Genomic DNA, 15,904 nt, shown 5'->3' on the forward strand with positions numbered 1-15,904 from the left:
TTTAATTTCATGATTACCTTTGGTCTCAGCATTATCACGTGTTCACCATATGCACCTTTGCCATGAATTATTCCATTAGGATACGATAGGACTGCATGCTGGCAGTGTATTTAATATTCCTGTCTGACACAGTCTGGAGTCCTGTGGATTAGCATCTGTTTAGTTCTGCATATGTAAAGTATGACCAGTGAATTTGTACAGAATAGCTCTTTCCCCCAGGCACTTTCATGTGGACCTAACCACAGAAGAGTCCCAGGGACTCTTCAGAGGTATTTAAGACCTTCTGCCTCCTCTGATATACGGTCAGTTATGCTTGTCCCCTGAAGCCTCTGATTTCTGCATCAGCCCTCAGTTCTGAAGGGAAATGGATCTTCTGTGGCGGGAGAGAATGGACAGCAAGAGGCTTTAGGGACCACTAGCCAGCACTGCATGAAAAAATTTGATATTTAAATACTGTAATATTTGAAAGAGTTGAGCACTTAGACAAAATGAAAGAAGCAAGTAGATCAAGCATGCATGCATGCATTATGCCAATCTGTTTCAAGTAGTTCTGTCTTGTTTCATTTCATGTAACCTTTCTGTATGCCATTTTCAAACAAATTTAAAACTGATGTGGCACAACGGTGGCAATCACTGTGGGTGAGGCTGGAACAGTTCGACCTAGCAAGCGGACCTGTGCTACCTGAGCTAGCCAAGTGACTGACAGCAGTAATAAGTTGTCATTTGCTGCACTGATCTATAACAGAAACAGAAGCATCCCACACCTTGCTGGAAGGTGTTGCAGCTATTTGTCCCAAGTGAGGAAACCCTGGTCTTTGTGCTCACAGGACACTTGGGCTCCATCCCAGGCCTCTTGTCTTGTTCCTTCCTTGCTCTGTCCTGTCCCTTACACCTGCTTCTGTAAGCACTCTGTGCCTTTCTTCCTTCTTTTAATATACTTGATCTCTCTTCCTTCTCCTTTAAGCTCCCATTTCTGAATCCATTGTATCTGTCCCATGCTTCCAGTCATAATTTCCCTCTCTGAACTCCTCCCTGTTTCTTGTTTCCATCTTTCTTCCAGCAGGTGCTGTCTCTGTGTGTTTGTTTTTTACTAAGCCTGACTCCCTTGCCTGCACTTCCATTCTCTTCTCCTCCTACTTACCTCTTGTGCACTTTTATTTTGATGATACCAGACCTACAGTAAAGGTTTATTCCCAGTTTTTCTGTTTGACTGTCTGTTTGGTTCTCCCCGTAGACCTCAGGCCCAAACCCCCTGCACACCAAGTCCAAGCTCCCCTGCTGTAAAGTTCCCAGGGAGCTCCCCGGCATCTCCAAGATGCCACCTTGTTCGCTCTGGATTCAGTTCAGGCAGCTTCTTTCTCCTATTTGGCCAGGATCAGCGAAAGAAAGAAGGGCTGGGGAAGAAAAAGTGTATCCATTACTTTGGAAGGGCAGGTCTCACTTTATGTAGCTGAAGCAGGACGACGTGACACAGTTCATGACAGCACTGCCATGGAAAGTACCATTTAACCTCAGACTTGAAGATAGCCAGGGAAGAGGAGACTTCTACCAGGCATGGTAATGTCAGGCATTTTAAATTTTGAAGGATATTTTACTAAAATTTTGATAGATTCTCATTCAAATGCCACGTGACTCTTCCTCACAGATTTCAGATCCCACTTCCAATACCTGGTAGCACAAAGCACTTAAAAAGTTGACAGCATTTTTGAGCATGGTCAAAATAATGAATCCCTGCATTGCCTCATCCTCAACACTGGCAAAACGTTTTGACTGCTAGGCAAGTCATACCGATCACCCAAAATAGAAAAGTTCAGCCTAAATTGGTTTAAGGTTGGTGAAGTTGCAAACAATTGTAAACAGAGGCTTAAGGTTGGCAAAGGTGCAAGCGATTGTAAACAGAGGTGTATGGTGAACATTGCTGTACAATCTTAGTGCAGTTTGGTATAAACCTCCATGAATGACGTTTCTGTATATTTGTGGGTGCTGACAGTTTTCCTCTGTAATACAAGCTCCAGCAATGCTGTGTTTAGGGAATTTTTTTAGCATAGAGTTTGGGCTGGCATGCCATTTTCCTGTATCCTGAATCTTCAGGAAACTCCTGTCCTTTTCTTGCTGTCCTTGAGAAAGTATGAAAGGGCTGTATTTTTCCCTGGTTCCTTGAAGGGATGATAGCCAGTAGCAAAGTGGATGGGAGGGGACAGGTCATACAAGGAGAAAGGGTAGACATAAATTGCAACACAAATAGTTGTTGTAGCAGGACATAAATGGCTTGATGGGGCCAGAGGAGAGAAGCCTTAGTGGATAGAAGGATGAGGCCATGGAGGGGATATGTAAGTAGTTTTCAGCAACAGCTTCCTCCAATGAATTTATTTCTTAGGAGAGATGGAACACAAACTACACAGTTCACGTATCAGCCTCCCAGTTGAGCACCTAGCTACTTGGAAAACTGCTTCTGGTGATCAGCTGGCAAATTCACTCACTTGGTTCAGACACACGGGGAAAAAAGTTGCTATCAGAAGAAAATCAGGCAAGCAGAAGACCAGACATCAGAGACCTTAAAAGTGTAATACACTGGAGTCAGCAAAGTGAGCTCAATAAGCAGGAATACTGGAAACCCCTCTGGCTAATGCAGCACAGAGTTCAAAAGGCAAATTCCTCCTTTTTTACGGAAGTTCTGAGGAAGGGGAGGCATAGAGAGCCCAACACTTTTGAGATGTCTATTCTTGTGCATTGGAGGAGGAGGATCATTCCCCAGGCTCCCACTTGTACTCAGCTGGATCAGAAATCTACCTTGTAGCGCAGTGCCATGGATCCTCTCCTGCTCTTACTCCATGGACCAGATGCAGTAAATTGACCTGACCAAGAGTACGCTGCAGTGTGTGTCCTAAGTAAGGGATAGTCTGTGGTGTTGTATTTATCGCTGTGAGTCCTGGAGGTGCCCTAGTTCTGGACTCAGGGTGCTGTGACTTTCTTTCATCAAATGGCTTGGGAAATTACTGTCTTGTATCAGTGGACTTATGTACAAGGTCTGAAAATATACAAGTATTGCTAAATCTGCTAATAAAGAGGCAGGTTTCTGCAGGAAGGGAATCTAATAGCAAATTCCCCTGCTAACCCCATAGCTAAGACAATGGTCATTCAAGACACCCTTGATTTGCATTTATGCACCAACACTCCCAGAGCGCTCAGATCCTGTAGGTGCGAATGCTTTCATTTAAGCACAAGGGGCCATTCTTGAGTTGGGGTAAAAGCAGCTTATCCCTAAAGATTTTGATGCAGCTATGCAACATGAGGTTAACTGTGGATGTGGAGCAATAATTGGCTGGTGGGTGGAATACACGCACATAGTTTATGGCCACTGATTTGGGACAAGTGTGTTCCTGGCCTGAATGATTAATGTCTTAGGCAGGCCAGTGCTTGATCTTTCATAAATCATCGCTGAGCTTCACCAGTGACAGCAGTAGAGGTCCTCTCCATATGCTTTTAATAAGCTCTAAATGAACTGGACATCAGACATCTGTTTATTTCTGAAATTTAATGAAAAACAATTCAGTCCTATCCATTAGAAGGAGATCCCTCAGCCCGTTTTCTTTCCTCCTTGTGAATTCAGAATGTGGCAATGCACGTGGGACATGACAAACCTCCTAGATAAGTAGCTAAACATCTGGTCATGGTGAAAAAGATGAGACAGCCCAGAAAGTGAACATTTTAGGGAGTTATGGCTGAAATTTAAAATGTCCTGGCCTTCAGCTGAAATAAACTCATGTCACCTTGTTGAGTTACATTGGCTGAGTATTAGGCCCAAGATTCCTGTCTATTTGGATATTGTTGTTCTGTTCAGTTTTTATTCTGGCTATCTCTTTAGGAATGGATTCTTTTTTCCCTTCCCTTTTGCACATTCCTGTTTATAGCTGTTGAATAAGGATGGTTGTGTATAACTATTAGTGAGGGACAGTAGCTTGTCTTTCTACATGTGTGCTCAGATAGCAGGGCTAGTAGGCTCTCATTCTTGTTCCTCATGAAGTGTGGCATTATATGAATGTTGGTTGGTCCTTACTAACTATTGACGTGTGGATCAGATTTCTAGCAGGCCCTTTTGGCTACTCAGCAGGACTTTTCTGGAGGAAATGTTCTAAAGAGTGTTGATCATGATTTGATGATAAGGGAACATTGTATTTTTTAGTGTTTGGTTTTTTTTTTTTTCCCCTCCTGTCCCTTTGTCTGTCTTCTCTAAAACTTCTGTCTTATTGCAAAGGTTTCAACTGCAACTCCTGGCAACCTGGGGCTGGAATTCCCAAGCTGACATTGCTATTGACAATATTACATTTGGACTGGACTGCTTCACTGATGGTAAGCCACAAATGTTGCAGAATCTCTTAAAGAATTTGGGTAGTGTAATCAGCATCCCAAAGACCCAGGACACAGATGCTCTGTTCCCCCCACAAAGTGCACATGGATCATTTGTGTTAGTTTTTACAGCACAATGCCATTTTACCTCAGACCTACTGAAGATTGCAAGTAGAGGCAGTTTTACAGTGTGTCAGAGTCTCCTAGTGTTCTCTTTGTCTCTAATCTGGGGTATCCTGTATCACGTAGTTGAGACCTGTCTGTGTGTCTTGGCAAGGAACACTAGACTTCTTCCACTTAGGGGCTAAGGAATGATTACATCACACTGTTCTTCAGCAGTCCCCACTGACCTATGCACCCTGGCAATTGATAGCTGAAGGGAATTTGTTGAAATTAAAGGGGAAAGTCACCATATTTTAGTGGAGGAAAGGAAGAAAATGAAGTAATAAAGTGACTCTCTGACAGTAAAGTTTGGATTACTGCAACAAGTTTGTTTTACCCCGCAAGGAGCTATATCAACTGTCACTGCCAGATAGATAACAGGTGTGCTTTCCTTTGCTTCATTACTGCGAATGTGACTGACCACAATGTATTCCACTGAAAAATGGAGCCAGTGCTACCCTCTTAAGCATGTTAGCAAGAGCTGGACAAGTAGAAAGAGGCTGGATACTTGAACCACTTGCAAATGTTAGAAACTGCCGCCTTTTCGTCCCTGGAGAAAAGACCTGTGTGCTCTGATGTAAAGGAACTGGAGAATGTGCTGCAGTTAAATTGTGATGTCTGTTGCAGACAAAATGTGCATCAGCGGTCCTGCGCTACCCTTCATGTGTCACCACACACCGTGTGTCAGCATTTAGAGTAATAACATGTCCCTGCAGAGGCTAGCTGTAGCCTAACATAATAGGTGGGTAGGGTTATGTCAAAACAGACGTGTTAAAAGTCCTTCATCAACAAAAGCCCTTTTCCCTCCTACCTTTGTCTGATTCAGTCTCCTGTTCTCTGTCCCTTTGTTCTGTGGGCACTGAAACTACCCTTCTATAAAATGCTAAGCACACACATTTTCATTTGAAATTAAGAGGAAGAGATGTTCCTTGACAGTAAGTCATTTGTTCACTCCAGCTTCTTAACACCCCTGGCTCCTGAACCCTTTGGGACCTCCATGCTAACGCTTGGTTTTGAAATCTTTTGAGGAAACTGAAATGAGTGACTCCAGATGCTCTTGTTGCAGCTGATGTGCACCCAACTGCTGGAGTTTACTGCCCTTCTGAGAGCAAATACAGCCTCCAGTCTACCTGCAGACATTTTTCTGGCTCTAGTGTAGGGATGCATCCTTTGGTAAATTGGTGGGGCTTAGATGCCACTGCAGCAATGTTATCAGAGCCTGTCTGTATAGGCCAAGTTACTCCTCATTTTCAATTAGTATAAATCGTACTGATGTCCAGGAGCAGCTGCCGTTTATGCCATCTGAAGGTGTGATCCAAAGATGTGTGACTCATGCAGAAGAAAGACATCAAAAGGAAAACATGTTTCTCGGAAGTCTTGTGCTTGCCACTGTTCCTTGAATCCTCTTTGCAAATTGATGTTTTCTCGCCTCTGAAAGCAACCCCCTTGTGTTTGTCTTCTCATGACTTTAATTCAGTTAGGTTGCAGAGAAGCCCGGCAGCTCTGCTGTGTTTTCAGTAATGAAATTATTTCTCCCTGGCAAGGAGAGGTTTCAGATGTCAGAGATGGAGCCAATTAAGATCCAAGCGGTGAATTCTTTGCGTGAGGGAAGCAGGAAGGATGTATGGCAGGAAGGAAGAATTTGCTGCTTGCTAGGATGTAAATATTATTTTCTCCATCTATTTCAATCCTGTAGTTCAATTGCTCTACAAAACCCAGTGCAGACTCTGAAAGCACTGCTTGTCTGTATGCAGGCTGGGAAAGAAGGTAAGGTTTTCCATATACCTCAAAATCAAGAGGAGAGATTCAGTAAGATTTAGGAGGAAAACAAGTGTGTAGTGAGGGCAGCTCAGGGGACATCAATAAGAACAAAAACCAAAGAGACCATTCTTTGGATGGCAGCTCCTGGCTAGTGGCAGATGTTTTCTATGTGAAAAAGGTGAGATCAAACCACCTTCTTATTCATACAATCACCTTATGTAAGACAGTGTCACAGACCAGATGACATGCGTCTGGTTCATTGTGAGAACTTCTAGGAGACAGGCATAAAGATATCTTATCGTTTTAGTGAACTAGTGCTCTCTTAGGAAGAGGACTGAATTGTGAGTGTCTAAATATGAAAACATGGGCAGGAATAGCAAATAGAGTGGTGATTGTTGCCCTCCTCAGTGCTTATGTGATCACTGCTTGTACTCTTACCTTTTGATGCTCCGAGTGTTATATTGTTCCAGTTAAGATCCCAGGCCTGTGGTCTATCAAAGTGCACTCTAGTGCCCTGACCTAGGGATTACATTTTGTTCTGTGTACCATTTGCAATTTCCCAGAAGACTGGTTTATGAATGGCAAGACTGTCCAAAGAGAGCTTTTGTATAACATATCTCTAGTTCTTGACTTTGGAGTCCCTGACCCAGCGAAGTCTGGTTCTGTAGACCTGCCAGTCTCATTGCTTGAGGTGAATGGTGGGGGGTGGTTCAAGCCTCATTACTGCCTCATTTCACTGATTTCAGAAGGTGTTGGCTAAAAATGCCATAGATAACCAAAGGGATGGGGAAGGGGAAAGCTGGTGCCTTATTATCTGTCCCAGTCCAGGACAAGCTGGAGAGGCTTCCAGGGATGCTCCAATCTGCATCAGTAAGGTGAGATCTCTGAGGAGATCATGTACACTTTGAGGATCTCGTAGGGCACCTTACTCTGATTAATCCCGGCCGCAGGACCACACTTTCTTTTTTCACTACAGTCCCAGAGACAGGGAAGTAGGAGTGAGTTACTTTAGCTCTTTGCCTGCAGCAGATGCCCTGATACACTTCCCTCTATCCCTTTTCAGTGTGGAAACTGACAGCATTAGCTAAAGCCTGGAGAAAGGAGTCCTGTGCTCTTCTTATTTTTCTGATATAGGTACACCTTAATATGAATTAAGTCTTGTTCCCTTCCATTCACTTAACCGTCAACATGTTGTCTGTCAGAGGAGGAAGTGGAAGCTAAAAAAAGAGAAGGCTGCGAGGAGACCTTATAGCAGCCTTACAGTACGTAAAGGGGGCCTACAGGAAGGATGGAGTGGGACTCTTTATCAGAGAGTGTAATGATAGTACATGGGGTAATGGCCTCAGACTGAAAGAGGGTAGATTTAGATTGGATATCAGGAAGAAATTCTTTACTGTGAGGGCGGTGAGGCACTGGAACAGGTTGCCCAGGGAGGTTGTGGATGCCCCATCCCTGGAAGTGTTCAACGCCAGGCTGGATGGGGCTTTGAGCAGCCTGGTCTAGTGGGAGGTGTCCCTGCCCATGGCAGGAGGGATGAAACTAGATGATCTTTGAGGTCCCTTCCAACCCGAACCATTCTGTGATGCTGTGTGATTCTGTGAAAATAGACTGGAGTACCAGCCCCTGGATCCCTGGGCTACATCATGTTTGTAGAAAATACCACTTTACAAATTCATGTCTGACAGTGCAAAAAATATCAGCCTTCTAAGAGTTAATGGCTCATGTGGACAACATGATGCTCAGCCTGTCTTGCGGCTTGTCTGCTGCTGAGCATAAAGAGACAGAAGCTTTTTTCCAGCGTGTTGAGGGTTTGAGACTGTTTGGAGAAGGAGGAAAGATTGTTTGTCTGGAAACAAGGCATTGCCTTAGGATACTCAGTTGGGATGCTGCAAAAAATCCATGCAGACACACAGACTGACTATTTCAGAGAACGATTTACATTCCTTCGCTCTGGCAAACATAACTAGACTTCTATGTCTCCAAGGATCTGAAACTGTTGTGACCTTTGGGATTCGTAATTCAGTGCAGGCCTTGGGAGACAAGCATCTTTTCTGGCCATGCATTGTCTTTTTCATTTGGTTTTCCTTCTTGTCTTTGATCCAGATCATTTGTTTTGGGTTAATTTCATTTTTCTCTGGCTTGACAGCTCCATCCATTGAAGTTCTCTATCTCAGTATGAACAGAGTGTGTCAGTATAAAGCTCCCTTTTACTTCCATCCATCAATGTTCTTTCAGTCAGACCTGGGGGGAATATTCTCAGGAGTAAGAGCTCAGCAAGGTCTCCATGCTTCAATTAGTTATTTGGCCTTTCTGACACAGCTAACAAGGGTGTTAATTATCGCTATTTAGAGCAGTGGCTTTGCAGCAGAGATAATTGTCCAGCTGGAACTGCCTGAGTCTCTTTTGAATAGAGCATCAAACAGCTGTTAGATTCTCACAACTGGAACTGGAACAAATTGAAATATTTGTAATGTTTTTCACCTAATGAAAAATGTTCGGTATGAAATTAACTGAGGGCTCATAAAATGGAAGGAAGTCTCTCCTTTTTCTTACAGAGATTTTCCAATCTAAGATCTGCATAAAAATGGATAATTTAACTATTGAAACAGGATGCTTGCAGATTATAAAACAAGGGTTCAGTTATTACTTTTTCCTGTCTTAAGGCAGCTTTGGTTGTGTGGTATTCTCAATGCATTCAGATGCTTTGGATCAGCAATTGCTTTGAAGTCACTCCTCTCTGAGAAAGGGCTGATCTTTAAAGGCCTGTTTTATTGGTCAGAAATATAGCGCTTTGCTCTGTGTTTTTCAAAAAGGTTTTTCCAAAGATTTACAGCTTGTGTCAAGGGTATGCTGCTGTTTCTTAACTGTATATGTTAGTGATACACGTAATTTTATTTAGTATTTTATTCTCTAAGCAAGGTCTGAGGTGCTCAAAGTAGTTTGCTGAGAGGGGAATGATCTGTTAAGCTGGCTTACTTACCATGATGCCATTCAGAACCAAAGATAACAATTTTTGCTCTTGCTCTCCTTTATACCTCCACTTGTTTCCTGTCCAGAATTGTCACTTGTCCCTTTGACTAGCATAGCATCAATACCTGATATCTGTTCTCCCACACTATGCTTTTCCTAAAGTCTCTTGTAATCACAGCCAGTGCAATTTGCTGGCCAAGGAGCTTATCCTGCAGGTGAGCCTGCATGGGATAACATGGAGAGTTTGTGTTTATGTGAAGACCTTCTTCTTTATGTGAAGAAATTATGTGATTTCAGCACAGATACCAGTAGCCAACCCAAGACATGGGCCTAAAAAAGTAATACAAAAATTATGATTGTTTAAAACACCTTTTGTACCCAAGGTATTGTTATTTTAACCAAATAGTTATACTTGGTTCATTCATGTGATCTTTAAATTTTCCATCCCTCTTTTCTATCATCCTCCATCTCCCTCATCCATTCTACAAACTATTACAGGAAGACAACCAAATCATTTTGGTGGGAAGCGTCAGTACCCACGGGAGATTGGTATCCTGGACGAGCATCTTCTGAACCCCCTGGAAGAGCCCTCCCTCCCAGGTACATGATTCAGTACTGAAAGCCTGTTTCTTGGCTATAAAAGGTGGCTCCCTTCCCATCTCCTGCGTGTGATCTGCCTGCCCTATCACAACAGGGCAACTAAACAAAATCCATCCCAAAAATGTGGAGACCATGTCAGGTAGTGTCTGTTTGGCTATAGGACAGTAGTTTGCTGGAGCCCAACTCTCCAGTCCTTAAATAGCAGGACCTTTTTAAAGAAAAGCAGGATCTTTAAGTAAAAGCAGAAGCTTCGTGACTCGAATTCAGAGTGCACAAAAGCCAGCTCAGGAGCAAAAAGTGTAGGCCAGTACAGAAAGCTGGGGACAGAAGGAGATTTACTGGGACTTGGTGAGCAGTGAAGCTGAATCTAATGAGTGGAGAACAGAGGTGTAAAGATGAAGATCCAGGGAGGGGAAGTGAGGATCTGGAAATCCACTGAGGAGAAAAGCTGGATGAAAAACTAGGAGAACAGGGGACACTGGGGACCAGTTTACTGACAGCAGTAGAGACTGCCACTCTGAAGGACAGATAACAACTGTATGGGTGAGAAGAGCTGTCTGAAGGAGGGCCTGAGGAGGGGAGGTTGTGCTTGAGGCTGCTTCGCTGCCAACAAATACCTGCGTGTGAGTGCACCACCTCCTGAAGACGGTGACCACCTGAAATGTGACAGTCTGTACTGCTGTCAGTTCCTGTTAGCTCAAGGAGCAGAGATTTCTGTAATGTAGCTAACACTCTTTCCCCAGTGATCCATCTGTGTGTTCACAGGATGACATCTGTTGGGGATAGTTTGCTTGCCTTTTCCTTTAAACAAGATTAGAATTTTTCTTTTAAAAGTTTGCAATTTTTCTGCTATTTTAATCATTCAACCCTTAAACAATTCTGGCCCTTGTGCATGCACTGCATCATACAGTTTTTAGATACATTATTGAATAGGTTTATTCTTAGGCCTTATCTCATTCACTGGACAAGATGGATCAGTTTGGGTCTTGGACAAGGGTTGTGAAATGGAGGAGATGGTTATCTGCTGCATTGCTGTAGAAACAAAAGAATAATGCTTAATGAGAGCCAGGCAAAAATTTGCTTGGAGGAAACCCCTACTGAAAGTAGGAAGGTGCTGTTTTCACGACTGTTGCTGTTGCCACTCATGCAAGCCTGAGACAAGTCACTTAAAACTTTCACCACCTTTCATAGGTGGTCACTAGTTGCAATGGCAGATGTTTTCAATCTTTATTTCCGTGTATATGCTTCAGTTCTCACCTGGAAAGTTGAATAATACCGCCTTGCTTCATACTGGCACTGAGAAGAGAAATTTGATAATGTCTGTGAGACACTTGGATGAACGCCTTCTCAGAAGTCTGCCCCCCTCCCCTTCCCCTCCAGTTGATGGGGTTTATCTGCAGTTTATGATTTATTAAATAGTATGCAGGAAATAAGGTGAGAGGGGAAAAATGCAAACAGCGACTAAATACAGAGCAGTAGTTCTACAGCTAGAATAAAGTTGGGATAATATATGTACTCTCTGATCATGTAATTAAGGGTGGTATCTTAGTGGATTGTATTACAAGGGAGCAGCATTGAAGTTGAACAGATAAATTTAACTTTAGCATGTATTAGCTTTCAAATCCTCAAAATTGTAATTGCAAGTTTAAGCATTTTTCTGTTTGATTATAATAATAAGCATGTGATCAGACAGACATACTGACTTTTAAAGCCCTGTAGATAGTGTATACTGCCGCAACATGGTCTTTATCTTGATCATCTGTTTCTTATATAAAAATCATTAATGTTTTTTGTGAATAATAATAATGTCATGAGGTTCATACAGGCCCGTTTCTCAAGCCTGTCCAGGTCCCTCTGGATGGCATCCTTTCCCTCCAGCGTGTTGACCGCTCCACACAGCTTGGTGTCATCGGTGCTCAGGCCCACCATCCATGTCACCAACAAAGATGTTATATAGTAGTAGTCCCAGTACTGACCCCTGAGGAATGTCACTTGTCCTTGGTCAGCTGTCACTTGTCCCTCGTCCCTTGGACATTGAACCGTTGACTTCAACTCTTTGAGTGTAGCCATCCAGCCAATTCCATGTAGCCTTTTGCACATGTCTGAGAAATAAAGGGAAGCTCACATCTGCCCCAACTCTTACTGTTTTGGTCACAGGGGACACATCTGTTGTTTTCTGGTGGTTCACAACATGTGGTGCCAGTGGTCCACACGGGCCAACTCAAGCTCAGTGTGACAGTGCCTATAAGAACAGCAATGTATCGGTGTCTGTGGAGAAAGAGGGCAAGCTTCGGGGAGTGCAAGTCTGGAGAGTGCCAGCCACAAACCGATACAGGTGAGTATCAGTGTGTGCTGGAGAGGCAGACACGTTTAACTACTTTTTGTTTGTGGAGTTTCAGCAAGCATAAGTGTGGGACCATCTGTAGTGAGTGGGTGGAGGGGGCAGTGAAGTAAGAGAGAAATAGGAGTGCTAGCTGTAAGGATTTGTGTCTGAGCTACCACAAAGCTTGGAAGGGTGGAGTGGTGACTTAGAAGAGATCAGAACAGGAGTGACTGTGGGCATATGACTGAGTGAAAGTGCTGCCATCATTTCAGTCCTGAAGCCTTGGTCTTCTAGATTTGGCTACACTAGCTCATGCTATTTGCTCCTAAAATCTCCATCTCCAGTGCCCTAGTGTAGAGTCAGTCTGTCCTTTTGAGCAGCCTTGGCTGCATGGGTCTCAAACAAAGAATAGCCATGAGATGCTGCAGAAGGGGAGCCTGCTCAGGAGCAATGCCTGTTTCGGACTGCAGGCTGGTGAGAGCAGATGGAGTTTCTTTGGCGGTGAGAAGTATGTGATTTCCCTCTTTAACTACTTACTTTTTCTTCCAGGATTTCTGCCTATGGAGCAGCTGGAGGGAAGGGAGCCAAAAACCACAATAAGAGGTCCCACGGGGTTTTCATCTCGGCCACCTTCCAGCTGGAGAAAGATGAGCTGCTGTACATCTTAGTGGGGCAGCAGGGGGAGGATGCCTGCCCTGGGGTGAGGGCTGCACAAGCACATGTGGACAGAGGCTTTGCAGATACAATTCAGTGAGATTCAGTGGGTGGCTTTGGGTTTGGTGATGAAAGATAGAAATCCCAGGATCCAGCAATGAAATCCAGTCAGGAGACTGGGAAGAACCAATAAACCATGTTAGAGAAAGAATCTCAAATATAAAGAACTCTGAAAAGAAAAACAATCCCAAAATGCACAAACAAATACGAAGCCCACAGTAACTTTTCTTTAAGCTCCTGGTGTTCATCAGCTTTCTTCTGCTTATTTTAAGCAGGGAGATGTTAGGCAAAAATTGTGCGCTCCCTCTCTTATTTTTCCACAGACTAGGTTTCTTTCTGCCTGCCAGGATTTCAGATAATTTAATATTATTTATGGAAGCATCCAGCAGTGTTGTGGCTGCACTGTGTTAGGTACTCTCTAAGCTTACATACTAAAGTCTGAATCCAAAGCCTGTCAAAACCAGTGGGAATCTTTCCACTAACTGCAGTGGCCCCTGTATTAGACGTATATAATGACAAAAAAACCCACTCATGACAAACAGAAATTGGTTACATGAGTGCTTATATATATGAGTGTCTTCTTATGCTAGACCCCATGATTTGATGATTTGAAAGTCCTTTTCTCACTTAAGCTCAAAAGTTGCCTCTTTTCAGCATGAATTCTTTGGTATTGCCTCTTGCTGATATCTGAGTGAATCTCTTGTCTCCTTTTCAGGGCAATCCTGAAACCCAGAGGATCTGCTTAGGGGAGTCATCTCTCATTGAAGATGATTACAAAAAAAAAAAGGACTTGAAGGAATGGGCTGGAGGAGGTGGGGGTGGAGGAGGAGCAACCTACATTTTTAGAGTAAGTATTTCCTCTTTGCATCCCGCCTGAGCAGTGTCCAGCAGAGCAACTAGCTTTCACTGTCAGTCCTGGCATATGATACTCAGTTTTTTAAAAAAGGTGAAGAAAAAGGAGTCTCCCTCTCTCTCCCCTCCCTCCCTTTTCCTCCTTCCCTCCCTCTGCTTGTGTCTGTCTTTTGTCTTTTTAATTTAAATCCTTCCTCTCTTTTCATATCCTTGATCATACCTTGTCACTGTCACTAAGCTAGCCGTACCGGTTCCTCTGTTCTTGATAGCTCAGGTCTGGAAATCACACCAGGATCCCACAGTCCTACCAAAAAAAATCCCAACCCCCTGTTGTTCAGTTAAGCAGTTATTTTTGTACATAGAAACACCGTGTAAAATATTTTTGTAGTGCAGTTAGGAAACAATAAGTATCATTGCCCTGGCCTCGGGCCACTCTCCTTTGGGATGCTTTTGTGCTTTTTGATGAGTTTGTGAGTTCACATATCCAAGGGATGTGAAGTTTTTCTGATATTTGATGGGGGGTTTTCCAGCAGAAGGATGGGATTTTCGAACCTTTGCTCATCGCAGCAGGAGGAGGAGGAAAAGCCTACCTGAAGGCTCAGGACAACTCTCTGGATGACGCACCCCTGGAGCAATTTGAGAACAGCACTGCAGTGCCTGGAGTCAGTGGAAGGACTGGGGCAGCAGGTGAGACGCTACAGCCACACAGTGTCTGAATCAGATGGCTGAATATGCAAGTTACAGAATCACAGAATGGTAGGTGTTGGAAGGGACCTCTGGAGATCATCTAGTCCAACCGACTGCCAAAGCAGGGTCACCTAGAGCAGGTTGCACAGGAATGCGTCCAGGCGAGTTTTGAATGTCTCCAGAAATGGAGACTCCACCACATCTCTGGGCAGCCTCTTCCAGTGCTCTGCCACCCTCAAAGTAAAGAAGTTCCTCCTCATGTTTAGGTGGAACTTCCTATGCTCAAGTTTCTGCCCATTACCTCTTGTCCTGTTGCTGGGCACCACTGAAAAGAGCCTGACCCCTACAAGTTGTCTTGTAGGCATGAAGCGAGGGGCTTCTCTTTGGTCTTTTGGAGTTTTTCTGTGGCAGTAGTTTTTAGAAATACGCTGGTAGTCTATAAAGGATGTCTTCTTATATGGTGTGTCACCAGATAAAAAGACAGGTGATGAGTGTTCCAGCACAGGCTATTCCATAGGAGGGCTCCTCTCTTCTTTGAAATGATTCAGTGAAAATGATATTTGGGGGATCGACCCCAGTTCTCCACACTAACAATGGCCTTTGAAGAAAAGACTTTTTCCCTGTTACTCCCCTGAAATCCTAATAACAAGAATTATATTGTGGGAATCATACCAGAAATGGAAGATTATTTGTAATCTTGTAACAGCTGTAACAGCTAGAATCCATTCCTAAGAAACAAAAAAGTCCAGCGGTTGTCCATCGCCTGCTGTAATAGCCTTTTAGAGGTGCTGCTAGAGGGAGACGAGGAAATCCAGTTTATATTTTATTTCCCTGGGGTGCTCAGCATCTCACATGGCTGGAAGCCCTAACCAGTTATCCCGAAGGGGATTGGTGGGCTCCGTATTTCCCTAATGCCACTATAAATTGGTGCTAAGGTGCTGGTTATGCAGCATGTACCACAGGTTGTGCATTAGGTTTCCACTTTGTTATTATCCATGGAAACAAGGAGCTTGTCTGTATATTCTCTTATCCTTAAAAAAGGAGTTAACTTGAATGCAAGCACTTAAGAACTTAAGAAGGTCCAATTTCTGTCTCTCTACAGTATCTCTCCTACTGTCCTCTGCTTGTGCCTCCCTCACCTGTTCTTGTTTTGTTCTCTCACTCTCTGACTGTGAAGGTGGCGGTGGTGGCTGGCAAGATAAGACTCTGCTTCCTCAGGCTGGGAAGTCCCTTCTGGAAGGTGGAGAAGGGGGTCAAGCTTGTCCTCAAGCACTAGCCAAGCTCCAGTGGGCCACCTCTGGTGGCTTTGGTGGAGGAGGAGGAGCTTGTACTTCTGGTGGAGGAGGCGGAGGCTACAGAGGTAAGTCTGTTGGAGGAATAGTCATGCTGTCTAATTTTGTACCCTTCAGAGTACCTGCAGTTAAGGGCTAGAGCTCTCAGAGCAGAGGTATACTACCGCAGAAGGTAATTCACAGATACTTCAAGCTG

The 15,904-nt window shown here is 43.8% G+C and overlaps 1 protein-coding gene across 1 annotated transcript in view; it reads left to right on the plus strand.

The window, feature by feature from the left end:
- Positions 1–15,904, plus strand: part of LTK (leukocyte receptor tyrosine kinase) — a 99,012-nt gene that overhangs the window by 64,681 nt on the left and 18,427 nt on the right. Inside the window, exons 12-18 of the mRNA XM_054198056.1 lie at positions 4,256–4,350; positions 9,739–9,840; positions 11,998–12,175; positions 12,713–12,863; positions 13,593–13,724; positions 14,260–14,416; positions 15,594–15,776. Of these exons, the coding sequence (XP_054054031.1) occupies positions 4,256–4,350; positions 9,739–9,840; positions 11,998–12,175; positions 12,713–12,863; positions 13,593–13,724; positions 14,260–14,416; positions 15,594–15,776 (998 nt within the window). The remainder of the gene's footprint in view (positions 1–4,255; positions 4,351–9,738; positions 9,841–11,997; positions 12,176–12,712; positions 12,864–13,592; positions 13,725–14,259; positions 14,417–15,593; positions 15,777–15,904) is intronic.

Source organism: Rissa tridactyla, chromosome 4 (assembly GCF_028500815.1).
Source record: "Rissa tridactyla isolate bRisTri1 chromosome 4, bRisTri1.patW.cur.20221130, whole genome shotgun sequence".
Classification (NCBI taxonomy): Eukaryota; Metazoa; Chordata; class Aves; order Charadriiformes; family Laridae; genus Rissa; species Rissa tridactyla.